The sequence below is a fragment of the Thunnus albacares genome, chromosome 10, assembly GCF_914725855.1.
Source record: "Thunnus albacares chromosome 10, fThuAlb1.1, whole genome shotgun sequence".
NCBI lineage: Eukaryota > Metazoa > Chordata > Actinopteri > Scombriformes > Scombridae > Thunnus > Thunnus albacares.
The window spans coordinates 2,845,978-2,873,830 of NC_058115.1; the positions used below are offsets into that span (position 1 = coordinate 2,845,978).

The window sequence follows — 27,853 nt, forward strand, 5'->3', positions numbered from 1 at the left end:
CATATCAACCAAACTGTCTGCAAGCAGCAAAGTGTCCACAGGCTAACAAGCTAACAGGCTAGCAAGCACTGAGTCTACTGTCCACAGGCTAACAAGCTAACAGGCTAACAAGCAGAGTCTACTGTCTACAGGCTAACAAGCTAACAAATGCTGTCTGATTCTTGTACATGAACAAATCTGGGGAGCCCCCGAGCCGCTGGCCGTGTTCGGTATTCTTCAGTGTATGAGCAGCAGAACGCAGTACGGGATGTGTCGAGGGCAGCAAGTCTGTACAAGAGCTGTATCAGTATCTGATACTGCTGATCAGTATCAGTATCAGCAGTCAAGTCGAGTTTACAGGTTTTTAGTACTGAATAGTCTCAGCAGCATGGCAAGCGCATACAGCTATGGTAATTCCCGGGGGACAAACATGTCAGTCAGTCACTACCTGCACTTGCTTAAAGCAGCTAAATGTTGTCAAAGAGGGACTACACAGTTTAAGGTTGTAATGCTTCTATTTGTATCTCTGGCAGTTCGCCTGGTGACATATAAAACAGAGTATGTGGGAGAAAGTGACGGCTTTTGTTAGTGTCGGATTTTAGAGTGTCAGTATATGGTTACTTCCCAGAGGCAGTAGGTACCAGTGCAGACCTGATACAAAAGAATCTGCAATTTGGATTTGTTCATTCATTTTATGCCAGCATTACCTGGATACAACCATATACACACACAGAAGCCAACCAGTGTCCATGCACCCACATGATCTCCCTCAAAGAATAAATGCTGCTTTCATGTTGACTAAATTTAAAATTTCTCTCATATAAAAACATGCAGCCCACAACTCAGTTTCATTTTGGTTTTGCTGCTTTTGGTTTTGTTTTTACAATTTGAAAATAACATGCAACTGTTACCCTGGAACTACATGCACGAACTGATGATATAACTTACTGTATGCCCCATTTATGTAAATAATGTGGGAAATGTCAGTAGAGTGTGTGTGTGTGTGTGTGTACAAATACATGTATACATGTATACATTTACATACATGCACACATACATTATGTAAATGTCACACTCATGTTGCTGTTAGATGAAAAGTCAATGGATACCTGTACCTTAATACACTGTGACCATGAATATCTGTACCAAATTTTGTGCCAATCCATCCAGTAGAGATTTGAGATTTTGAGAGCACTAGCATTCTGAATTTGGTGTTGGAAAGTTGATGATTTCACAGTTGACTGCAGCCTTTGTTGGCATTCATATCCAGTTAAAGTTGATGGGAGACATCATGCAGTAGAGGGTCATGAAGCAACCAACAACACAAGGATTTGGACAAGCTAGTTAGGGACAACTGCAATGTGTGAAAAAATATAATATAAAATAAATAAGAATATAATAATAAGATAATTACTGTTGTTGTGTTTAAATACTCTTGTTATGGCATCACCGGTCTTTGCCTTGAGCTGAATCCCAAAATATATAAACCTTATTCTAGAGTATACAGTATATTTGTATAATATTATTGTCTTAAACATCTGTCCTAAACATTTTCTCAAAATACTGACTTTATTCTTGAAAGCTGCAATGAGTCAACATCAGTAGAATATGTCAGAACAGTGGTCTAGAGGCTGGAACTCAATAGTTCTGGTTTGGATGTTATAATTTTACTGTTGCAACAAAATCTACAACCTACAATCCCCTGTAAGCCAAACCAATATGAGAGAAAAGCAAAAGACGAATGAAAATGTGTCAAACAGTGCGAATGATTCAGATACAGAATAAAGATAAAACGGCTGCAAGCAGATGCTCCAGGGGCTAAGCAACAATGTGCCAAGCCGAATACACTTCACACAGGTACAATTAGAACTAGTCTACCCACTGAGCAATTCTGGGACATGGCCCACTACTTGTTTGTGTCTTTGATGTCAATTTTGCCAAAATGGTCTGGATTAACTGACCTGAGGTGACAGAGCAGTGGGAATGTTCAAAGTATTTATTCACCACAATAAGTAACTTTTTCATTGTGAGTCAAGCGCAAGCCAATTATTGTAATTAATGTATTCAGAGTACATGCTGGCAGCTGAAAATATCCTGCTCACTTTTGGCTTTGAATTGTGATCTGAATAATAGTTCCTGTTGTCTGCATAAGAGACCACAAAAAACATGTGGTCTCTGCAACATTCAAACCCATAAACAGGTTGCAGTTAGAATTAAACTAACAGGGCAAAGTTTGGCCAAATCAGTATCATCTATCATCAACTGAGGTCAACTTCATCACTTCATATTCACACTGTCTGAAATATGAAAATTTTTTAAAAATAATTTCTTGTCAAAAGGGCCCCCACTTAAACATATAGCCTAAAAACATATATACACAATTTAATTGATAACATAAAAAATAACTGTGTTATCTGTGTTTCCATTGCCTTTGTTGCCTTGGTTTTACAAAACATTTGTTTAAAATTACTAAAAATGGCTGAAAGTCCACATTTCACAACTGAATAATATTATGTAGTGACAGGTGAATTTGACTGTCTTTGGTCTTGATTTGGAGGTCACACCACATGTATCCTTTGTTGCCCTCAGTATCCCAGTGCCTGCTGATCACTTGCTAAGTGATCTGCCTTGGTGATGCAATTTATGCACAAATCCCAAAAATATCATGTCATGTCGTATGTATTTACCAGGTAGTTGTCATTTCACTATTAACCTGGAACTCTACAAGGATTTTGGCAAATGTCCATTAAGTGTTTAAGTGAAATGTCACAACTTGTACTCAACTCATGGATGTATCATGTATCGTAGAACTTGCCCAAGTTGACCACCGATATTTACCGCTTCTGTTGGAAAATTGAGGACAACTTCCTGGCAGTGGAAACATGAAAAATTCCAGCTCAATTGTTTGATGATGACTGCCCAGATGCACAATTGGTTTTGGTCTCTTTGAGGTGGAGGCAGGAGTTTGGGAGTATGCTGAATACTCTACTGTAGAATGTCTTATTTGGGAAGTTTGGGCAGGTTCAACCAACTATTCTTCAGCCCTCCAAAGGAAAAGCATTGGTGTATTGTATCTTTTTAAGGATGCAGTCACTGAACTGGAACACTGCTTTCATTCAGTGAACTTGTCTTGACCCAAGGACTCTGAGAACCAACAAACATACAGATACATGCAAGGGTTTAGAGTGACAGGCTTATATATGAGGGTTGAACTTATACCTGGAGATTCCCAAGGAGATTCACTTTGGCAAAACGTGTGATGAAATATTCTAAAATCAACAATCACTTACTAGCTTTTAATGGAGCATTAGTTCCATTCACTGAAGGCCTTGGGATAAGGCAAGTTAGCATGGAGCTCAGAAAATTTTATCACAGATATGAAGGTAAAGTTTGGACTGCTGGTGGCACTGCTGAACCAAAATGGTCCACCTGCATGTATTCAACTGAACCCCATCAAAGTGCTAATCTTGATAAAACTTCACCCTTGTTTTCTATGGCCTGACATGGACTCCCATTTTAGAGAAAAAAGCATACCAAATGAGTATGAAATAAATAAAAACAACACAGTGTACATGATGTTAATAATTTCATTAGGCTGAATCTCTCTACCAGAAGCTCCAATCATTTGATCAGAATCATCAAACAAAAGGCTTGACAGGGGACAGAAAACAAGACGCCATGAAGCAATGACACAGTAGAGGGAGATTCCTGTTGGGAATTTACATTTCTTTAGAAGTTTTGAGAGGACAGCATGTTTTATAGATGAACCACATGAAATAACTGAATATTAGCGCATTAGTTACATAACATGTCATTCAGTGACCCAGCTGATGTTCCTCATACTGTAGATGTGGAGAATTTTTACTTTGATGTTTCCCAATCAGGCTCATTGAGTTGCATTCACTCCAATAGCAATCCAGGGATTTACTCCCAGAAACAAGCTGCCATATCCTGGATCCGACCCAAGGAATCGCTCTCCTCCCATCCAAGTCGTATTTGCTTGTTTATCAAGTGAAAATTGGATGAATTTAGTCATACTGTACATGGACTGTGGTTTCCATTCAGCAGGCAGTTCAAGCCACACACGTCTAATTAGACTGTATCCTGTGATGAAACACATGTAGCAAAGCTTCAGTAATATAATGGTCAATCAGTTCAATCAATAGCCTGAGAGATGAACAATGATTGATTGGATGGTCAGCCAGATTACTATATAGTTAACGTGTATACAGGTCAAATTGAGGGTACAGCTGTAAAAGTCAGACACATTCGAACAATCAAATCTCTCAAATTATATTCATTTCAGGGGTTTTGATGAACTTTTATTACATGTTGGGACCTCTGCATTTTACTAATGAAATTGCAGACCACAACTGCATCATCATTTTCCATTTTCTTTGCTCAAAACTAAGCCTGCCCAACATCCTGTTGACTGTTGACTGTCAAAGTCCAGAATGTCTTTTGCTGCTCAGCTGCTGTGTATAGGGCTTCCACAAGCCAGAAGAAACCATAATGGAGATGTTTCTTATTGTGTCTTAAAGGGGATCATTATTACTTTGTTCATGTCACAGGTGAAAACCTGCCTTTTTACCTGTATTTTAAGTCACAGTCACAGATCACAAGCCAGTTAGAAAATGTTTAACCATTTATTTTTACAGTGTAGAATGATAAAGTACTAAAAGTAAAAGACTAAGTTAAACATTACTGATTTTGCCACTAAAAGTTAACACAGATAAAACATAAAAAATCTATAAAATGATGCAATCCACTGCGGATTACTCCATGCTTCCAACTCTCAACACTCTGTGCATGCTGGTGTCAATCGGTTCCAGGTGAGGCAGACATTTCTGAAAACAACCAAGGCCTAATCACTGGGAGGAATTTTTGAGGGCAGCTAGCCTACACATACGTATCCAACCACTTCAGATGTTCCTTTACTTATTGATTTAATGGCTCATCAACCATAAGCGCTGTCAGCTCGTTCAGACCACATCTGGTCCCAATCTAGATCTGTTTGACATGGAGGAAAGATGCACCCATCAGCTGATCATCAGCTGGGTACCCTTGAACTGAAGAGGAAGCAGTGTGGCACCTTGGGCAGCTCCAGCAGAGTGAGCCAGGTATTTAGGTGGGACGTTCCTTAGGGGAGGCTCTGTCAGTGTTTATAGGTTGGCTTACATCCTGGTGGCAAATCATTACTTCTTCATTACGACTTAATGAACTATGTTGGGAGAAGAATACAAGCAGAGCACATCGGAGTTACTGCTTTTTACTATCTGATTGATCAGAGAAAATCCCTGCACTCACGTGCTGACATTCATACATGCTCCTATTATTACCAAATGATCTGCAGATGCAGATGGCCAATTATAAGATTGCTTCTTGAACAGTTCACAATCAGTAGATGGATTTAATAGTTTTGGAGTTCATGCAAAAATCACATAATCTACTATTGCAGAATCCTGTGGTTGGTCTGTCTGTTTTCAGACCACAAACAAACCTCACCAGAGTCCACTTGGAAGGGACCGAGATCCCCCTTTTCAGATGGTCTTTGTCCAGTTATTTAGTCCACACCAGAGTCCGCGTGCAGCCCAGAAGTACTGTATGCACTACAAGCACGCCAACTGCGTATTCGCTAGAAAGTCAAACTGGACGCTTGTTTCGTGGAAGTAATGGGGTACAAATAGGGTAACAACATGGCTTAATATGATATAAAATATATGTTCCAGATTACAATGGTTTGAGCTGTTTCAACAGTGTTGATTGATTGATTGATTTATTTGAACAATTTTGATGAAAGACATGATAAGTCACTGAAATGTTTTTTTTTTTCTTCACAAGCCATTGGTGTGCTAGTGGGCTAAATATAACTGCTAGTTATTTGTTGAGAATAGCAAACATCATCAGAATTTATAAATATGGACAAATTAATTAAAATGATTACATTACAATGATTGCAGATGATTGTATGTTTGTGTCAGTGGTTGCTTTGTTACACTGTGAGTATCTGCTGTTTTAAAGAGAACATTGAATAACAAAGGCCATTAGCATGAGATAACCCTGGCACATCTACTGATTGGACTGACTGGATTGCATTAGAGACTTGAGCTAAGGTCAACACAGTTCACTGTGTGACAGGAAACTAAAGCTGAAATTAAATGATTAATTTAGAAACATATCTATATTGTCACTTTTACATATGCAATAGAAGTTAAAAACAAAATTCACCCTGCCACTTTCTGTCTTAAGACATTTCACCATTTTAATCTTGGACCTGTCTCACACACTCTTTTTCTGTTTTACATAGACAAGATCAAAACCAAAAGAATGAACAAAGAGGATGAATAGCCAAAAATTACAGTTACAGTTTGTTTTTTGGGGGGCTGCAAGAAATGCTGAGTATATTAAATAATGTCAACAAGAGGGATTAACAGCTTTGTTGTGAATTGAGTGAGTGCAACAATCACTGAGGCTGAAAAACATCTTCAAAAACTAACTTTCAAATATGTTTTATACTCAGTAACACTTTTATACACTTTCTATACTAATAGTATAATAGTTTGCTTGAACAGTGCCTTTGTTTATAACTGATAGACTAGTGATATTTTAAACTTATTTTTATGAAAAAAAACAAAATGTAAGACAGCAGAATTTAAAAAAAATGTGTAGGACTTGTTTGTGCAAAATGTCACAACATTCCATCTCATAGCTGTCAAGATATTTGACTAAAAAAGCAAATATGTCAACCTGCTGGTGGCACTTGAGATAAAGTCATGGAATCATGAAATCCTTAGGATCTATCCTCTTGGAACCATGAATGTCCATCTAATAGTTGCTGAAATATTTCAGTCTGGACCAAAGTCATAAGGGCTGATAACAATAACCTGAAATTCCTTTCCATTTAATTTTCTTACTTATCAGCCAACAACATATTGGCCTCTGACATCCCTACATGTGACATACTGTACAATACAGTCATGAGGCCACAGAACCAAATTGATAATGGGTGTCAAAACATGAGGAAAGATCTTTTTAGAGGGTTTGGCAGCTGTTTCTTATGTTTTGTGTAACATGACATCATTGCCATCACCTATAACATTTCTTATCTACACCATCATCAGCACATATTTTCTCCAGCTTGCTAGTTCCAGTGTATCTGTGGACCTTACAGCCAATTTGGCAGTAGACCTCCATGGTGGAGCCAGATGTGGTCACAAAGAAATGTATGCTGTAACTGCAAAGCCTCTATTGTGATGTCACAGTGGTTGTTATTTGATGTGATGTCACAGTGTTGTTCACCATATGTCTCTCCCTGGAGAGAGGAGGCTCTCCGCTGATTAGCTGAACAGCTTGTTGCCCAACAGGCCATGAGGTTGAATGACCTCTGGGGGTGAACAGAGAGGCATGTAATTTGCTTGATGGGACAAGGTTGTAACACTTCTCTGTGTGTGTGCATGAGTATGTCTGTGTGTGTGTATGTGCATATAATCATTAAAATGGACTCACTGATTGCAGTTTACGATTTGTAACTGACGCTGGAAAAGCTGTTAAGACATGAATAGAAGCATCCTGCCTGTCATTGTTTCTCTGCCCTCCCTCTGTATAGAGCTGATTCTGTGTAAAACAAACCAGATAGTTTGGTTAAAAATTCGAATTCTCCAGTTTGTACTTAGACTAAAATGTGACACACTGTGGCATTAGCGTTTTGCAGACGCTCGGCCATAAAAAATGGGTCTCGGCTGCTTCCATCACTAATTATGGATTGTTTACAAGTGATTCAAAATGCTGCTGCTACACTCTTGACCAGGTCCTCCAACAGGTCTCATGTGACACCAATTCTGATTGCTCTTCACTGGCTCCCCATCATCTATGTCACCAGCAGGTTTAAGGTCCTCCGGGTTTGCTGGTTTTTCCTCAATCTAGGCTTAAAACCAGAGGAGACTGTGCTTTTGGGGTTGTGGTTCCTAAATTTTGGAACTTTCTAGCTTTGCATTTAAGATCTGTGGATTTAAGATCTTTCAAAAGCAGCTCCCCATTTGTTTAGACTTGCCTTTGTGCATTTTTTTGTTTTTTTTATTTATTTCTGTTTTTACTGTTTTTTATGTCTATATGTATGTTTATGCTTTATTTCTCTGCTCTTGAAAGGTGCTATGTATATAAAATTACTTGCTTACTTAATTACAGGAACTGCATGTGAGAAAATACAAGCACATGCGATGCTAGAGTGTGTCGATGTGCATGTATGTATGTGTGTGTGCTTGCTGCGGGCTTCTCTCTAACCGCTATTTATGGTTGGCCAGCCATTAAAGTGTCTCCTCCAGCTCCTCTCTCCTCCATTTATACAATCATCCAGTTGAGCGGTGCACCTAACGGCCCACACCACAGCACTGTGCATGAGGAGCAGCGCCACCACAGCACTGTGCTCCACACCTGCTCTGCAACAAATCCATGCGCCATCTACACTTGTGCAATAAGCACACTATAAATAACAAGTGCTTTGAGCAACAAAATCTCACAAAATGTTTTTTATGTGTAAAGGTTAGCTAATAATGTTAGTTTTAAAACATGGGTTAAAGTTGAGGTTGGTTAGGGTAAGGGTCATTTTATATTAATAAATTATCATTTTTCTGATGTTAATTGTTACTATGTTTAAACTACTATGTTTGTTTTAAACTGGGTTTAGGCTACAAAAACACTTTGGTTAGCAAAAGACTGGTTTTGGTTGGAAAAAAAACACATCTGTGTCGTGTCACCATCAAGTTTTTTTTTCCCTGACCATAATCAAGTTTTTTTTAGTTGTCTAAACATAACTATAACATGTTAAAACAATATTGTAGGGGGAAAAAATTAGATACATTGACAGTCAAACATTTTTCTGATGCATTCAGTATGAATACACACTTAGTGATGTTCAATAAGTGTTTCCTTATATGTATGCTGTCGCTAGTTTAATCCATACATGAACATAAAAGCAATATTTTGTGGATTTAGGGGGACTTACATAACGGGACTATTTCTTGGTGAACAATAGCTGGTCTCAGTGAGGTTGTCAGCTTTGGTACCATTGTGTCTGTACAAAGACCAACACCACAACTTGTACTTACTGACTGTATCCAGCAGCTCACACCATAGCTGGAGCTGCTCCACTGAAGTGTTGAGTAGACCAATAAACTGTTGTTAGTCAAGGAACAGTTACATCATGTAACCCTAAAACGACAAATAACTGTTTTTTCTGTTTGTGTATGAATTTAACAAAAGAGATCAAACCTGTTAAACTGTGAGCTTTAGAGGTGGAGGTAAGTGTATTTTTCACTTTGGACAGAACCCAGCTATCTGTTTCCACCTACTCTCACTCTTTAAGCTGATAGACTAATCATCTAATCTCACTCTCAGCAATGCAGAAAATAAGCATTTATCCAAAAATGCTGAACAAAAACTTCACAAACTGCAAGTATATATTTCCCTTGAGATCAGGATCCCGCAATTAATTTAGAACAGATGTCAACAAATTCAGTTATGTGCCTTTGAATGTTTACAGAATGCAAAGAACTTTAATTATTTAAAAGAATGAAAGATATTCCTTTATTTAAATTATTTTTCTGGAGTCTGGAGCAGAACATATAGGTTTTTAAAAGTCAGGAATATCACAAGAGACAGGCACATGAATGAGTTTACAAAGATTCATGTAGAAACATTTTCATTACTACAGGCAGCGAGAGTTTCATTCCATTATTATTCTGTTGTGGTCTTACGTGCAAATGAAATGAAAGTGATGCTACAGTGGTTTAACAGGTGGAGCCCCTGCGGCCCTCTAAATGACCCCACTTTGTAATCCACTGCTTTAAAGAGACAAAATAAGTCTGAGGCTACATGTGGGGAAAGTGGCCCATTATTGTATTATTGCATAATACTCCCAAAGTTGCTTCCCTTTATAGGTTCCACCTCACACTATTGTTGCCCGAGGCCTTTACAATCACTATAACAGTTCTCATATAACTGCATTTATATTTAGCCTATATTACTATGATATTCCTTTGGGAATTTATAATATTTCTCTGCACTCACTGAAAAAATGGGGGAAGCATCTGTTGAATAAACTAAACTAAATCACATCTGCTCAATAATTAATTATTACAGCTTAGAACATTATGTTGCAAGATAAAGTGAAACAGGCCAAAAGTGCTTTGATTGTGTTGTGATCAAGCCCTGACTACCACAGCTTGAGGCTGAAGCCTGTGTGGAAGTACCTTAAAGTGCAATATAGTGGAAACCACTCATAGTGTTCACGGTTACAGTGATCAACCGCTTATATGGATCAAAAAGCTCAGGACAGAATCATTCCTGTACAAATGCTGTTTAGATAACTAAGTTATAGTAATCACGTAGTCTGCTTACAGTGTTCAGCCATGAGCCAATGAGATGCAGCAGCAAAACAAGTGTTTTAAACAGCTGTTCTGTATTTTGAAACAGTCAATAAAATTCAGTAAGTTGCCCATTTTATTACTTTATATTCATGTGATAAATATACAAATAGATGGTAATCTGCATGAGAGATAAAGAAAAAGAAAAAAATCATCTGCTTATAGTGATCAATTTGATCCAGACAGACGTGATCAATATAAGCGGTCTCCGGTGTACCACAGATGGCCACGAGATGCTCCAACTGACTCCCATTCAAAAAGCCTCAACTTCTCTCTAGAAATACTAAATCAGTCATTATTTTCAATAAGTCATTATGGTCCCAATCTCTAAATTCAGCTCCTCTAATAAGTGTGCTGGTGGTCATTTTGGAAATTATTGCTCTTAGATGAAGCTGTGGTGATTACACTTCAACTCAACTGTACCTTACTGCACTGTGACAAAATCAACTCAACTCAAAAGTCCACTGACTTCCTGACTCTTTCAGAAGAAAAATAACCTACCTGACCATCAGATGCAGTCAGTAATGTTATTCAATCTGTAATCAAGCTATAATAAAAATCTGATATATTATGTATGTATTAAGAAAAACAAAATTTAACATGGACCGATCTGTTCATTTTAATACATTTATATGTGCTCATTTATATTTAAATGTGATGATATTTGTACATATAAGGAGCCCAAAGTCTACAGAGGGAGCGCTGTTGTTCTGTCCAATTAAAACATGAAGCTTCACTTTATCTTCAGACAAACTCATGTAGCAGCAACAAGTATTAGATTTCATCTCTGAGACCAAAATGTATCTTTCAAATGAATTATATCATATATCAGTATGGAGACAACAGGGCCAAGCGATAAATTACCAAAGAGATCAGACTGTTCTCCACAGGATGTTGACAGAGGTTGACTGGCCAGTCATGCCAGGGGCTAGCGGCTCCTCCCATCTCTGGAAATGTCAGAGTGAATTTCCAAACAGGCATTATTTGGGTAAACTTACATAATGGAAATCTAAATGGTTACTTTCTCACCTCAAAAAATATCAAACTTAATAACGTGACATAATAACAGTCCTACGATGAACATTATAACAGCTTTGAGCCTGCATCAAAATCTCTGCCATTGCTGCCAGTTGGTGTGAAATGCATTCTGGGATACTTTGGATACTTAGAATGCATTTCTGTCAGCTCCCGATGTATCCTGGATGAAATGGGCGGAGCAAGAACACCTCCTGTCATTTGGACTGTACTTGGCTAGATGTGGACTTTGAATAGGAACAGTAGTTGGGCTGTGACTGATGATGTTTCACAAGAACACAAGTGCACACGAGAACACAGACTGAGAAAGACCTTCTTGCTCTTTAGCTGCTAAATGCTCCACTGTGTTCACCAGCTAGTCTCTAACTGTGTGTGTCTGCTGTTTGGTGCTGAGCAGGTAGTGTACAGTGGGTTTATCAGAGCATTTTCTCTGAAACAGCTGCCTGCTGCTGCTGGAAACCAGGTTGATGAGAGCAGAGAGACTGAAAACCAAAACAATGAGCTGAAAGAGGCTAAAATGCTTGGTGGAGCTGACGGGAACTGCAGAGTTGGTGATGATTCTCTGTGGGTTTGTAACTATGAACACACTTTTTTTTTTTTTTTTACCATACACATACTGTATCCATATAATAGTAATGACTAACAAGTGTTGGTATATTAGATAATAAAAACAATCATAACTGACTTTATTACATTACAATACATTAAGATAACACTCATCTATTGAATCAACACAACTGTATAAGTTGCTGTTAAAACATTAGGGAGTGACTAATGACCACAATTTTATGAACACAATATTATTTTAGAGACTTTCTAAAACGTTGCATCAAGTCTACAGATGTCTGTAGGCTGCATAATCTTTCTGTTCAGGAAATTTGAAGACACAAAAGCTCTTCTTCATGGAATTTTAAAAAGATGCATAAAGAACTCTGGTACAGTACTTTTCACTGCATCGCTTATCTGTAAGAGACCTCATTGATTTTTACTGGGAGTTGAAGCATTCTATAAAGTGTTCAAACCATTAAATATGATATTTCAATAGACTGTAGCCGGGGTGGAAGTCATGCTTGAAGAGAATCAATTTAATCTTTGGGTAACTTATATTAAGTTACAACAAAATACAATTACTATCAATACAAATACTGGATTTTTTTTTAAAATTAATAAACCTGTTGGCATAGGGTGCAGATTTCAAAGGGCTCTTGTAATGACTTCAAATGCTTCAAAGGCAGTGTCTTTTTGGGGTAACAGGAATGTGAATTAACTAAAAATTCAACTTACAATATCTACTCAGTTATAAAGACCTCAATACACAGTCTATTTTCTTCCCTTGGTATACTATCCCTAAAGGTGATGATGATGATGGTGATGATGATGATGATGGTGATGATGATGATGATGATCTGAGAAGGAGGAGGAGGAAGAGTAGGAGGAGGGATATCACCAGTTAATAACCCCAGCCTCCTCTGCCTGTCAGCATCATGATCGCAGAATGTACCGGGACCCCTTCACCAGCGGAGCCGCGTCGAGATGAGTGTCCGCGGACAGAGCTGCAGCCGCTTGACGCTTGACATTTCCTCCATCCAGTAGTTGATTTCTCCAAGCAGCGCGGTGTGAAGCTGGAGCCTTGGCACAAACACACACACACACACACACACTCTCACACACACTCACAGAGGTTGCCTCTCCGGCGCGTAATTTGCTCCGACACATTCCTCCGAGGCTTCTCCTTCCTTCCGTCTGGGGATTTGAAACTTGAGGGGGACTTTACCGTCGCAGACAGAGAACAAAAGACGGACGGACTGGACGGAGAGTGTCGGTGCGGTGAATGTAGCGGCAGGCTGGGTGTCAGTCTGCGGGGCGCACAGCGGTGCTGCTGGACCAGCCGAGAACGCACCAAGTCCCGTCCCACATCCCGGTTTCCCCCCTCTGTCCTGAACACGGCAAACATGATTTTCCTCTGGATTGTGCTTGTTCTTTTCTTCTCAGGTAGGTCCAATTATTTGATTTTTTTAGAATAAAACTGAAAGGTTGAATCTTTTGTGAAACTGTTATACCACACTCTTTTGTCTGGATGCTCTTTGGCTCGCAACTTAAATGGAGATGAGGATGGAGAGCGGGAGGTGCTTCATTTGTAGCCACACATTTCACCCCCAAAGTAAAGCGAGATATTTCTGCCTTCTTTTATTATTACCTCCATTACTCTGAGGTGCAGGTCTTTTGTTCGTTTGGTCAGTTTCACGGTCCTGGAGCCACAGGGATGTGAGGAGGTGTGCATTTTTTCCTCTCAACTTTTCAGCAGAGTAAAAAAAAATGTCTCATAAAGCTGCCTTAATCCTCAAGTAGGATTTTTTTGTTTCACAATAATAACAGCTGTTGGTTGTGCTTTTAGTTAAAGCAAAACAATATATATCGTCTAAAACGCCACTAGGCTACGCCCTTCCAGCTCCAAGCCCTGGACTGAAACTTTAAATATGATGATTGAGCTGACGGATATGTGTCAAAAGCTCCATAAAGACACTGGTGCTATTCAGTGCTTATATATATATATATATATATATATATATATATATATATATATATATAGGCTACATATTTTATTGTTTGAGTCCCAGCAGAACAGCAAGAATTCTTTATTTATTTGTGAGGTTGTGGCTCTATATGGAGTTATGAAGCGTAAAGAATCTAATGATTTGTTATAATAAAATACAGTTTCATACAAAAGATGTTTTAAAGTAAGTCTGTTTTAAAATCAGTGTTCTTTTTTAATATTGTGATTTCTAAATGCCATATTTTGGCACATTTGCACATAAAAAAATCAGAGAAAGAGAAAGAAAAACCAAAAAAAAGTTCATTATTGAGGAGCAAATAAATCATAATAAATGACAAAATGAGTGCACATGAATGACAGAATGTCTTCATTGTAAACCTTAAAATCACATTAAATGTTCCATGTCGATTAAGAGGAATGTGAATGCAGCATATCCTTAAAAAAACTATCAAACAAAAAATGTGATCCGCCGTCGTCCAAAATGAAACCCTGAATGTTGCTCCTCCATCTGCTCTGATAATGATTGTGCTGAACCACTTTATTTCAGGTGTATTTGTTCCCCTGTCTCTTGCAGACCAAGGGAAGATTCAGACATGAAATTCAGCAGACACATCAGGCATGATTTATTAAGAGACAATTAAAGCATTCATGTTTTTAGGGGATATTTGTCCCCTTCATATACCTTCACAGATCTCCAAAGAGACGCCTTTTCTTTTTTCTGTCTTTACACAACTTTACAGCAGATGTTCTATATGCAGTAAAACCACTCTAGACCTTCTTTTATTTTAAAATGCCTTTTTTTCCTCATTGTATAGATTGTTTTTTAATGATTATCCATCCTGACAAGAGTCGTGACTATCTTTGGATGTTGGGAGAACCCTTAAAGTCCGTCTTTATTGATACAAACAACACTGAATATGATTCTTGATGGTTTGAAACTCCACCTCAATTCTACAAATTATTTCCTGAATTAGTGTGTGATTCACACATAAGACACTGTGCTTGATTTGGTTGAAATCTTAAACCAAATGAAAAATTGAACCTTTCTTGTTGCATTTGCAGAGCTGTACTTGTGCGCTTGTATTCTCACCAAAGCGGCTTCTTGACGATCATTTTGCAATCAATGAACTTGCTGTTGGATGATGTATGTTGTCCTGAGGATTAACTTGTCATGTTTATTGTAGGACCTCTCTTTATCTCTTTGCGTGTGTTTTGTATGGAGTTTGGGAGTCTGTGTCTGGCCGCTAAAAGCTTGTAAATGAAAAAACTGAGAGAAAAAAGCCTTTTTTTTCCAGCACCATAGACGTACTGTTAGAGAACTTTTTTAAAGGGTTGTTTACAGTACCATTCAGCTATGGTCAAGCCTGCAACAACCATTTTGTGGTTAATAATTGAGGAGGTTAGTAGGCCAAGTTTTTATCACCTACAGTAAAGAGTTTATGCAATCTTCCAGGAATTTAAGATAAAAGCAGTAAATTGGTCAACACAAACTCATTGTAGGTATATACGGAAGTTTAGTAATGACAAAAGAATGAAACTAATTTTTATCTCTCACCAGATTCTGAGCACTTGAGAATGTGAGAGTGCACACACACACCAACAATTTATGACTAACGGGACACGCCCATGTCTGGCTATTAGCATGTTTTTCTCAGTTCAAGTCTGATGTGATGCCAAAAAAAAAAGCCGAAAGCTCACAGCGCACCTGCAAGTCACCTGACGTTATTTAGGAGGTGGAGTCTAACAAGATGATGCTTCAGTTTTAGTTTTAGTTGATTTGTATGCAGAACCTGTCCTTTACCGCTCAGCTGTGGACTTGACTTAATTGTTTTTTTTTTTTTTGTAATTGACGTGCGTCCATAGATACTGTTAAATCATTAAGGTAGGATATGTAAAAAGCATTTGAATCTTTCATTTTCTTACAATACATTTTTTGTACATGTGTGTTATTAAGAAAAAAAAGAATCACAGTTATTGTGTTGTAATAATTACGTTGGTGGTATCTACTGTAGATTATATCAGTGACTCCCAACCTTTTTGTTTGGTGAACCCTCAGTCCTATCAGATCATTCTCACAGCTGCCCCTCCCCCCTCCTGTTAAATGGGACAGCTTTATGGAATTGTGTGATAGTGTTACACTACAGTGGCTCAGGATGATTCTTGGTTTACAGGACACGGTGATCCTGGAATTGCTCATGTTTATGCATGGTCTTTTTTAAAATTTTATTTTATTTTGTAGATGCGGTCCATTTTGCGTTAGTTCAGACACTGGACTTCAACCTTTTATCCAGCTTTTTGCTTTTCGTTGGCTTTTTCCTAGTTTTCATGAACTTTCAATGGCAACACTTGTTTTTAAAGTATTATTCAGGTTGGTAGAAGTTTACGTTGTGCAGTCAGACAACCACAGCATACAATATCATGAGAATAAATATATTTAAGATCAGCATCACCACAATTTGAAATCATATTTGTGTATTTATTTTCTTCCTAAACACACATATGTGGATATACTGTCTATAATAAAATCATTATTTCTATATTACTTTTCAAGGTATTTGAGCTCTTCCACAGTCTTTCCAGGTACCCCCTGGAAACTGTAGAAGAACCCCCTGGGGTATAAGTACAGTACCCCTGGATAGGAATCATTGAATTATATCAGTGCTGCTGCAGGTCTAATGAAATTCCCCCACAGTGGCTTTATGTGAGCGTGGTCTGCACAGCAGCATGGCCCCGCTGTGTTCATTAGCCGTGTTAATGATTGTCCAGCTTGTAGTGACACTATAATGTTGAGTGACAGGCTCATATATCTCGCTGTCTCTCTGCCTCAGGTTTACCCGGTCCCCTCCCCTCCCCCTCTTTCTCTCCCACAAGGCTTTCAGGTCGTGTCTGATTTTCCTTTTTTTTCAATCTCAATCTAAATTCCCCCTCGGATTCAGCGGCGCGTCAGAATAAATTGTTCAAGTCGTTCAATGAGGAAGTGCAGTCAACCGACGCCGGTGTGCAAACACATTTGGAACGGCGGTGGTTGACGTCTTATCGGTGCGGAGGCAGGTGTGCATGTTTGTGTGTATTTTTGGGGGTGGGAGGGTGCGTGACAGGGCTCATTTTGCATAGACGCCACTTGTGGGTTTTTGAAGACCTATACTGATACCGATACTTTGGGAGTGAAGCTGCCCACAGGGAATATTTACCTTCTCTTAGAAACATCTTGTTTCCCCTGAAGTAGCTTTATGGTTATTAAAAAGACCTTATCCCACACTGTCTGACCGTATCATATAAATATATTGTATATCAGCTTGTCCAGCTCCTCACTGCAGCTATATGATGCCTATATTGAGTGAAATATTCAAACCAGTCCACCAAATGGAAATATGGAAATATAACATTCTTGATGTCTTGTTCATCATTTTATACACATTTGCTCAAAATTCAGCCTGACATACTTGATGTTTCTGGAAACTTTGGGATGCTTCAACTTGACTAATTTCTTGGTGAGAAAAAAAAAAATGCTATCAGTATTTGTCACAGAATTCTTTGCTTGACAGGGAAGAAAGACCTTAAAAACATTTATACTACAGGACACTACATTTCTCTTTTGAAAACCAGGGAGCTGGTGCACCAAATCTGCAACATGTAAGCTGCAATTGTAACATGAGATATATTCTTGATGCCATATGAAACCCATGCAGGAGCATGCAGAGGCCCTGAAGCACTACAGCAAATTAATGGCAATTTGCAAACAACAATCATTTGTGATACATGTTGGTGTAACCGTTTGTGACTTGCATGTAAGCAGTGCTCTTAAATCACTTTGTGACAATAATAATCATAATATAATAACACTCATAATAGTGTACCAGATCCATTTAAAGGTGCTCTCAAGCAATTTAGTGTTACACTTCCATAAAGTTGAGGGACTTGCCAATGGCAGATTAAAAAAGGAATAGTCAAAATTGAAGAAGCAGAGGCTGAGATATCCTGACTTTTAGATACTAGTATGGGCCAGGCTCCAAAAATACTGGATCCTAAATTTCCCACATCATCTTTTCATTAGACTCTTCCTGCCTGGTAAATGCTCACATCTTTCAAACACCAAACTTTCAGTTTATAACGCAAACTTTTTGTTAAAGCAATAATTCAACATTTTGGTCTGAATATGAAGCTCAGCACAACAACTGAAAACAGGGAAACAGCTAATCTGGCTAAGTCTGAAGGTAAAAAAAAACACACCTACCAACACCTCTAAAGCTAACTAACATGTTATATTTCATTTGTTTAATCTGTTCAAAAAAACAAAGTGAAGAAACAACAATTGACCATTTACCTGGGGTTATGTGCTGGACTATTTCTTGGCTGGGAGCAGTGTCCAGGCAACCAGCGGAGACTCCAGGAAGAATGCTGTAGCCATATATTTAATGGACAGACCAGAGCGTGGTGTCTATTCTCTCATCTCACTCTTGGTCAGACAGCGTGTTTCCCAAGATGTTAAACTATTTCTTTAAAAATACTGTGTCTACAAATCCTTCATCTTCATCATCTTGGCTACTTTCTTAGCCTAGACAAAATCTCCTCCAGAGCCACAGAGGACATTATACAACTGTTTTCACAGGTTGAGTTGCACTCCTCATGCTGAGTAAACTGACCTTTAGGTGTAAAATCTGTGGAGTGCCCCTTTAAATAAAATGGAAGCTATAGGCAGATTATATAGTGGTGTGATGCAATGGTCTATCCTTAGACATTACCTCATCTAAACACACACAGCCTCCTCTTATAGCATATAAAAAACACACACACACACACACACACACAAACACAAACACACAGGTGTCAGGTGTTTCAAAGTATAGGATGGTTGTGTGCCTGTCTCACCGTGCTAACACACCCATTACTGCTGATTCAACGGCACTGCAGGGGTGTGTGCTTTGAACAACAGGAGTCCTTCCAGTAGGTAGGCAGAGAAAGAGAGAGAGAGAGAGAGAGAGAGAGAGAGAGAGAGAGAGAGAGAGAGAGAGAGAGAGTCTCATCTGTATTGATCTCCGGTGACAGACGATGACGTCTATGAAGAGCAATGAGGCCAGAGAAATGAGCATCATAAACCTGCTTTGATGATAAGTGTAAAAAAGCTGCTTGGAATAGGAGAGGCCATCATCCCGGGTCAGAGAGAGGGAGTGAGAGGGAGAGATGAAGAGGATTAGAAGTGTGTGAGGTGAATGAACTTGGTAAAAGAAGTGAGGAAATCCATCTTCCTTCTTCTGTCATATTTAATGAAAAATGAGAAACTCACCTGGCCTCCATCCACCTGGTTTCATCTGATCTGAATGCAGAGGTGTGTGTGTGTGGCGTGTGCATGCATGTGTTTGTGTGTGTGTGTGATAGCGTTCTTCTCAAAGGGAATGGTGTATCCAACGGGGTAGTTTGGAGGTCTTCTGTGTGTTTTGTTGATAACTGGGATTTGGAACTCAAACACAGGGGCGGCAGATGGTGTGTTGGCTTCTGCTTCCTTGGCTGTGTGTGAGTATGTGTGTTAATGTGTGAACAAGCCTTAGATTGAGTACTGCGTGTGTGTGTGTATTGGTGTGTCCTCACCCAAACTCAGTGTCGGACACGATTCAGCGGTCCCTGAAGGTACCACTGCTCTCTGTGGTCAGAGCCTGGGTTGATCCCAGGCCTGACCTCAGGCCCATCTGCTATCATGATGACAGATGTGTCAGAAACTGGCTTCAGATCTGTGGCTGGACCCTCAATCCCCAGTTAGTCTTTCCGACAGACCGCCCTCCCTGTTGGCAGGAGGACCCCTGCCAGACATTTAGTTTACTTTAGGTTGGGACAAGACTCTTCAAACATTAAAACGTATAGAAACACATTCTTTACTCTTTATATGGAGAGTTTTGGCATAATCATGAAATGTAATTATAATTTTAAAAAACACATTGCAGCACAAGATCAGTGTCACTAAGTCAGGAAATTAGTGCTAAATAACAGAGCTGTTAATATAAAATAATGAAAAGCTGAGAAAACATAAGTAAAAAAATATATATATGCGTCATGAAGATTGCTAAAACTTACAAAAACATTTTTTGAATTAACTAAAATAATTTTACAACACACTGCGCTCTCTTTCTCTTTCTTTTCAAGAACAATATTTACACACATTTTCATTCTTTTCATGCCAGATGCACATTTTAGGGCTGGGGCCAAAGTGGGGAGTAAACACTTCCAACCCAAATAAAGCTAAAAACCAAATCTAGATTAAAGATGTATTTGTTGTTATGTGGAGAAGACTTAAGGTTTAAAGCTCTGCTTGGGGCTGCAATATTCATTACACCCCATAATTACTGTTAAATGGAATGAACAACACACTGGCATTTTTCTGTTCCTATAGCCATACCAGTAGCGGGGCTATAAAGGCGGCGCAGAATGAAGGCCATGGGGTCATTCAAATCAAATGCATTTATTCTCTTGATGATCAGCAAATTTCATGACAATCTCTGTCATTAATTACTGAATATAAAACGTTTTTATTTTGACCTGTAGATGGCATATTTCATGGCAATCTGCTTTAGATGTTTCAGTTATACAAGAGTAAACTTGGGCCTGATAGTGGCATTAGAAGAAAGATCAGGGGGGTCACCAAATCTTTAGGATTCATCCTCTGGAGACTCTGAATATTTGAAGCAAGTATTATGGCACTCTGGCCAGCAGTGTTAGTCTAAGTAGTAGAAGATTAGAGTAGTAGAGACTGTCCTCCCAAGATAAACGACACAGTAGATCGTAATGTTAGTTGCCCAAAAAACGACATATAATCATGTTTGAGTGACAGATGGGATCTAGCGGTCAGAGTAATTGTAACTGGGAGCAGATGACGTATATAAATATATATATGTGCACAGATTTACTCATTCAGAGGAGGAGGGGTGGATGGAGGCATGAACTGATTTTATTCCTGTTTCCAACCGCAAGTCAGGACATTAAAAAAAATTAAAAAAACCTTAACCTTAACCCCATTGTTATTGTAGCCGTGACGACAAAGGTAACTTTAAGGAAATAGTAACTTTAAGCCACACCATGTTTCTCTAACCTTAATAAAGTGATCATTTTAACCCAAACCATGATCTTTCCCTGAACCTACCAGACCTAAACCACAGCGTTGTCACATCATAAAACATCATTATTGTTTAACAGTGATTTGTAAAACTTTTGGAAATCACAGACAAATAATGCGCACCAGCCAAGGGACATTGTTATAAACCAAACCGCAGGCAAAAATAACTGCAGATTTCATGTGGAATGGTTCTCCCGGAAAAAATGGCTAACTGCTAGCTTGTCAAAGGAGGCGCTTTTTTGCTTCCTGTGTGTGTTTTCTGAGTAGACGGCACCTGGTCAAGAGCAGGTTTTAAGGATCTCAAGCATCTTTCCAAAAGGATTACCAAACATGAAAGCAGCGGGAGTCTTCTAGACAGTGCAGTAAAGTTGGGCTTGCTCAACCAAGCAAACGTAGCTAACGTTTCCCATAGTGACTGCACATACAAATGGCAGCTGCAGGTTTTTAACACCAGAGTCATTGAAAAGTTTGTCCAGAGGAAGAACTGCCGTGCCTTGTTTCTCTTCAAGCGAGCTTTGAAGTGGTGAGTGAAAGAATTATAGTTTATCTTGCTGTTAAAGCGTGGTATGTATTTGTAATGTGATTCTTTCTTTTCTAATGGTCGTGGTTGGATTTTATGGTGAATCAAAGGCTTGGTGCAGAACTCACTGCTGCTGAACTGTTTAATCCTGTGAATAGTGAGATACTTATTTGCCTTTACTCATGTGGGTGTCTACCCCTGTCCCCCCTCTTCCTACAGTCATCTTCTGCTCTCCTTCCTGCATTTAATTAAAACATGTGTTCCCTAAAAAATGCCACTCCCTTCTCCTCCTATTGCTATCCTTCAGCCTGCAAACAGCTTTTGTATTAACAGTCACATTAGCATATTTTATCTAGTCCTGTAGTGCCCTGTAGTTATGCTGTAGAAGAGTCAAAAATATCATTTCAGGGGGGATATGAAGCGATGATGATGTAATTTTTTGGTCATGCCTCTGTCCAAAGTAGTTGTTGCCCCACCATTTTTTTCCACCTAAAAATGCCACATTACAAGAGTACTGCTGCATATGTATTAAGCCTTTTGTGGCTCCAGAGGGAGCTGACATAAAACTCATTGGGTGTTGGGTGTCCCTGATCTTACTGTAAACAGGGCTCCCTTTGGCCAATGATGGGTCTCAACTGTCATCACTGTCAACCAGCTTCTCATTCGTGGTCTGTGTTGTGGATCCTGAAGATGCCAGGTTGTAAATTTCCAACATGCCCTGTCAGATGGTCTAATCTTGCGAGGCATGATATGCAACCAATACAGCTTGGGAATTTTCATCTGTTTCTTTCGTTAGTGGAAGACTTAACACTAGTGGCAGTGACTGTCTTAAAGAATGATATCATGACCCCCACCAACAGCTATCCTGCAGTTCGAACTTGCCTCAGCTGGCTGACTGACTGTGCAAGAGCCCTTTTCTTGTCATTATCAAATGTAATTTGTGAAAAACCACAGGCTGATGAGAGTCTTTGCCAAAACACAGGGAATGGAGGCAGAAGCTCCTTTACTGTAATACGCAACGACACAGCAGGAGTTCTTTTGCAAAATGTAAAGAAAAATGGGAGGCATTTATCACTGTCTGAGACCTTCGCAACCATTCAGACAGTATCCATTATTGTGCTCTTTGATCATAATTATACTAATTATGCCTCCACTATTACCTCGGTTTTTCATAAACAAGGAAGCAAGGGAAATGAGAATGTAGAGGCTTAGTGGTTCAGTCTCTGATTGTCTGTGAAATGTGATTAGAAATTTGCAGGTGACACACTGACTTTTGTGTGAATTATTCTGGTTAATTTAGGCGAGGGAAGAGCAGTGGGTTGCGGGCATAAAGTAACAGAGGGGGGAACCAAAGCTCAGCTCATATCGGTCATTTTCTGCAAACTGCTCCACATGCTCTTACTCCCACTGCTTTTTTAAAATGATTGGATTGGTTGACCTACCCTGGTACTGCAGAACTAATTTTACCAATATGAAGTTTTTGCTCTGTTAAAAGGTCAGACTCCCAATTATTGGCTCTCAACCTAAGCTTTTACTAAGGAAGCACAGAACATAGAGCCAAAGTCCATGCTGTGATCCTGAGATGTCCTCTAATCACAGGCTGGCAACACTCTGTTTCAGTTTCCACAAGCTCCAGCTGTCAGCCATGATGGGAAACCATCTCTTCACATCAATGAAAGTTACTTTTCCAGATGCAGTGCTCTGTCAAACTATCATGTAATTTGTTGAAATTAACAAGTTGCATTTTTAAGTGGCAGCAAAAACCTTTATCCAGGATTTTTGCATCTATGATGTTGAAAGCAAAATGCTTTGCACATTCAACAAGATGGTGTCATGACTGTGGCTTGCTAGTTTCCTCCATTTTGCATTAGCAAAGATATAAACAAGACGCCTTAGCATGAAAGTTCATTCTTAAAATGGAGTTGTTACTTTTACTAAACAATCGTTTAGTTTCAGATTTTGCTCATCATCAACTCCAACTCCTGATGAGGACAATATGATATGGTCAAAAAATGGTTCATAGCCCCAGAAAATGCTTGTAGCAGCTGTAGGAGGAGGAACTTGAGTTGGGATTGTGTTGTTAAAAAAATGTTCAGTTTATTGATGGGGCAACTGGGCACACAATAGTGTATATGTGATAGTGTATAGTAATGGAGTAGTCTGTAGTTTGAATTGCTAAATATTTTTTAATACGACATTTCTAAAGAACAGAAAATTGTTGGTTTCTACACTAGTTTGTGGATGAATTGTATTTGTTTCAGTTAAGTTTTTCCCAACATTTGTGCAGGCAGTGACTTTATAACATAGTAATGTCTAAGACAACTAGAATTGCTGTGCATTCTTGAAGCCATCTGAAGTTTTTTTTTATGAGAAGTGAAACGTCTTCAAGAAATATGCAAGTCCAGTTACATTTGACTTAGCATGTTTAGATACCAAAGCTCTATTTCAGCTTCACAGTGAAGTGGAGATGAATAATCAAAGTGGCTTCCTGTTTACTTATTGTTTATCTTATTCCCCAAAATGTGGACTCCACCCATCTGACACTGGCACTGAAGTTGAGAATTCTTGAGGTTATATCTTCATTTTGTCTCTTTGATGCTAAACAGTCATTGCTGTCAGAGACACTGGTCACTCCTGTGGCATCTTTTCCCCGGGTTTTGTTATTGGATGCTCAATTGAAGTTTGTTTTTTTCTGGATGGCTGTCTTTGTCTGTTCATTCAACTGTGGTTGGCATCACTTCTCATTTTAACCAACCACTTATTCCTTTTTTTTCTTCCAAACAAACCCGCAATGTGAAACGCATCACTTCCATTTCTCATCACAGTGCTGGGAATACTTTCACCCAGAGAAACACTTTTCACCTGATTCTTCACCACAGCTAGTTCCAAGTCTTTCTGTGCCAAGTATAAGAGGGAGATATTTGTACAGAGAGAGGGATAAGAGCTGATAACTGCACATGATAACAGCCAGTATACAGTATATTCTCACCAGGTAATAACAGAAATGGAATAACATTGTGGATTAGGTGCAGTCATGCTTTGTGCTGTAAATTAATCCTGCAGCTTTCACATTAAAACCAACCCTGTGGCACACAGTGTAAACACTCTGTAAAGGCCAGGAGGAGTTGGTGTGGTTTGTTTATGGTAATTATATTACCACCTCAGAATGAATGCGGTAATGATTTATTGATGTTGAAGTGCATCATTATTAGATGATGAGCTGGTGTTTCAACTGTTGCCTGAAGTGGCCTCAGGTGATGTCGTATTGACCTCCGTATCACACTGATTGATTTGTTTATATGTACAGTTATATTTGTTCAACTGTCCTTCACACACTATAGGCTGTGTCAGAGATCTAATAGAATTATAATGAAACATGGGGAAACTATATTAAACCCTATTTTCAGGATTACACTGACCAAAAGAGGGCACTACAGTTAAAAACAAGATGGTGTATGAATATTACCATGTATTTTAGTGACATTTAGTGACAGAGGTTGAGCTAACACAACCTCTGACTGGTCTTAAAACATGCCAAAAACTTTGCAATTTGCACAGATGTGTCCGAACAGTGTGACTTCATGTCAACTAGTTCCATTTTATTTCTTTATTTTCTCTATTTCAACAGCCAACGTACCAACTGTACAGATGTCAGCTGTAAGCTAGCTAGCAAAGCACATACACATACTGTACATACACACGTGTTCATGTGACAGCTCAGCCTCTGATTTTGAAACTCAGCAGGAATGCCAGTTTTCTCTGATCTTTTCCTCCAATTTATCTCCCTTCCCCTCTTGTCTCTGTATATGTATTAATTAGTCATAAGTCCCTGCATAAGCCCAGATTTTGATCCAAGCTCAAACATTTGCAACCCATGCCTTTGTTTTGATTGAATAAGGGTCACAGTACAGCTTTTTTTTACGTTGACTTCATGCAGTGGTGCTGCCTCTAAAATGTGCCACAAGTTCAGTCTGAACACATACAGATTTCTGATATTAAAAGTATAATTCAATGTTTTGGAAAATACGCTTCTTTGCTTTCTAGGGGAGTGTTAGATGAGAAGATTGAGACCACTCTCATGTTTGTAGGGTAAATGTGAAGGTGCAGCCAGCAGACAGGTAGCTTATATTAGTTTAGACTGGAGGAACAGCTAGCCTGGTTCTGATCAAAGGTAACAAAATCCAGCTACCAGCAACTTTAAAGCTCACTAATTAACATGTTATACCTTGTTTGTTTAAGTATAAGAAAGACAAATTGTGGTTTTATAAGGGGTGGGGGGCGTGACTTCCTGGAGTCTTGTCACTGTAAGGGTTGTCAGGCACCTGGCCAAGAAATTGTCAGGCATACATGACGTTTTTGCTGGAACACTTGGCAAGAAACGTGACCCGTGATTGCTGGATTGAGTCACTGTTAAACAAACGTGCTCAGTCTGAATGGATGTCTTCCTCGAAGCAGCGCTCCAGACTCTTCTGTGTATACACCACAGTGCTGGTGTGCAGCAGATGGCATACTGTTCATTGTTTTCAATATAGGAAAACAATGATAAACTCCACCAGCACTGATGGAGAGTGCTGCCTGCCGCCTGCAGACACAATGTGGCAACAAAAGTTTAATCTTCCCTTCTGCCATCTACTGTAGCTGTGATGACAAACGGGCTTTTTTGGAAATTCTACCTAAACGGAGGCACGTACATTTATTTATCAACATGTACTTCTTGTTCTTTTCTGTGAAGATAAATTAGTGAAAAGCTTTCTCTGAACATTTTGGAGTCTGGGAGGAAAATGGCTTACTGCCAAAGTTAGGTTTAGCTAAACAATTTCACTTTCATGCTTGGCCCTCTTTGTAGTCAGCCTGGCCCTCCTTACTTGGCAACTTGCACACTGTGGCTTGGACTTCCTTTGGGAACACCTCTTGAGAAATAGTCCTCAGGCTCACATCTACAATAGCAAGGCAGCAGAGAACAAGGGCCACCTAATTCATTTCAATGAGACTTATTTTGGTGGGGGGCTGTTGAAAAGTGCTTCAGCCAAAAAGACAGAGTAGTGCATCAAAAAAATTGGTTCTGCCACATGTCGGCATAGTTCACTCTGTTGGCCAGTCAAGTACATACAACATTCATAGCAGCTATAATACAAGACAACAGCATTACTCTGTATTGAGATGGAGGAGAAGATTATAGAGTCAAGTGAAACCTGAACTCCTCATTCAAAATCACATTATGTGCATTTCCATCCATGTGTTTTTATTCACATTTTGTATGTAATGGAAATGGACTTAAGGAATAAATCATGAAGCATGTGACTTAAACATTTGCATCTACTGAAGAGATGAAAACATCAGTGTGACTGGAAAATTAGCTCCACAAGCTGTTTGTCTCAACAACCCAACTGATAATATTTGTGAAACGTCAGTGGGTGGAAAAGCACATTAATTTGAATTTTTATTGGCTGATTTTTACTATTTAGGTGAAAACCTAGCTACTGACTGAAATCCAGCTTTGGAACAAGACCATACTCAACAGTATGTTGCGTGGTTCACTCCATATGTCCAGATAAGGATGGTCATTCTTTTCAAACATTCTAATATTGTTCATTTAAAGTCCCAATCCACTCAAAAATGTGTTTTTCTTCTTGTTCCTTCAGTTGGATGTTTGCTGATGTTTGCATTCATCTGCTGAAGGAGGAAAGTTTCTCTGTGCTCACCTGAAATCTCAGTTGAAGGTGTGTACCTACACTCATGATTTGTGACATCATCACTAGTTTGGAGCCAATCATGGGCAAGTATGCAACTTACACAAGTGTGATGTGGAATCTTGAAACCTCCAGTGCACAAACACTGAGAATGACTTTATGACAGACTTCATGGTGAAGTAATGAAATTAATCGTATTTGCATATTTATAGATTCTGGAATTTTTAATTAAGGAAAAGAAGGTGATTTTAAGAATTTCAACATGATAATTGATTTTTTTTGTGGAAAAACCGTGTGAGAAATTATTATTCAAAGTAATTTTATATACATCTTAAAACATGTCTGGAGGGGATCTTTAATATTTCTGTTTCTGGTGGTCTTAAACAAACACCATATCCCACAAACCTGAGACCTTCTCAGATAAAAAAAATCAGCAGCTTGACATTGTTGCTCTGATGGATTTTCCATAGTTCATCTGGCCACAAATACAAGGACATGAAGTGTTATGTATTGACTTGGCATCAATAAACCTTCAAAGAAGCCTGACTAAGA

The 27,853-nt window shown here is 38.9% G+C and overlaps 1 protein-coding gene across 1 annotated transcript in view; it reads left to right on the top strand.

Moving 5' to 3' along the window:
- The first annotated feature begins 12,623 nt into the window (after positions 1 to 12,623).
- The window catches only part of gfra3 (GDNF family receptor alpha 3), a 49,652-nt gene continuing 34,422 nt past the window's right edge, over positions 12,624 to 27,853 (top strand). The window contains exon 1 of the mRNA XM_044362802.1: positions 12,624 to 13,427. Within this exon, the coding sequence (XP_044218737.1) occupies positions 13,388 to 13,427 (40 nt within the window). The 5' untranslated portion in view covers positions 12,624 to 13,387. The remainder of the gene's footprint in view (positions 13,428 to 27,853) is intronic.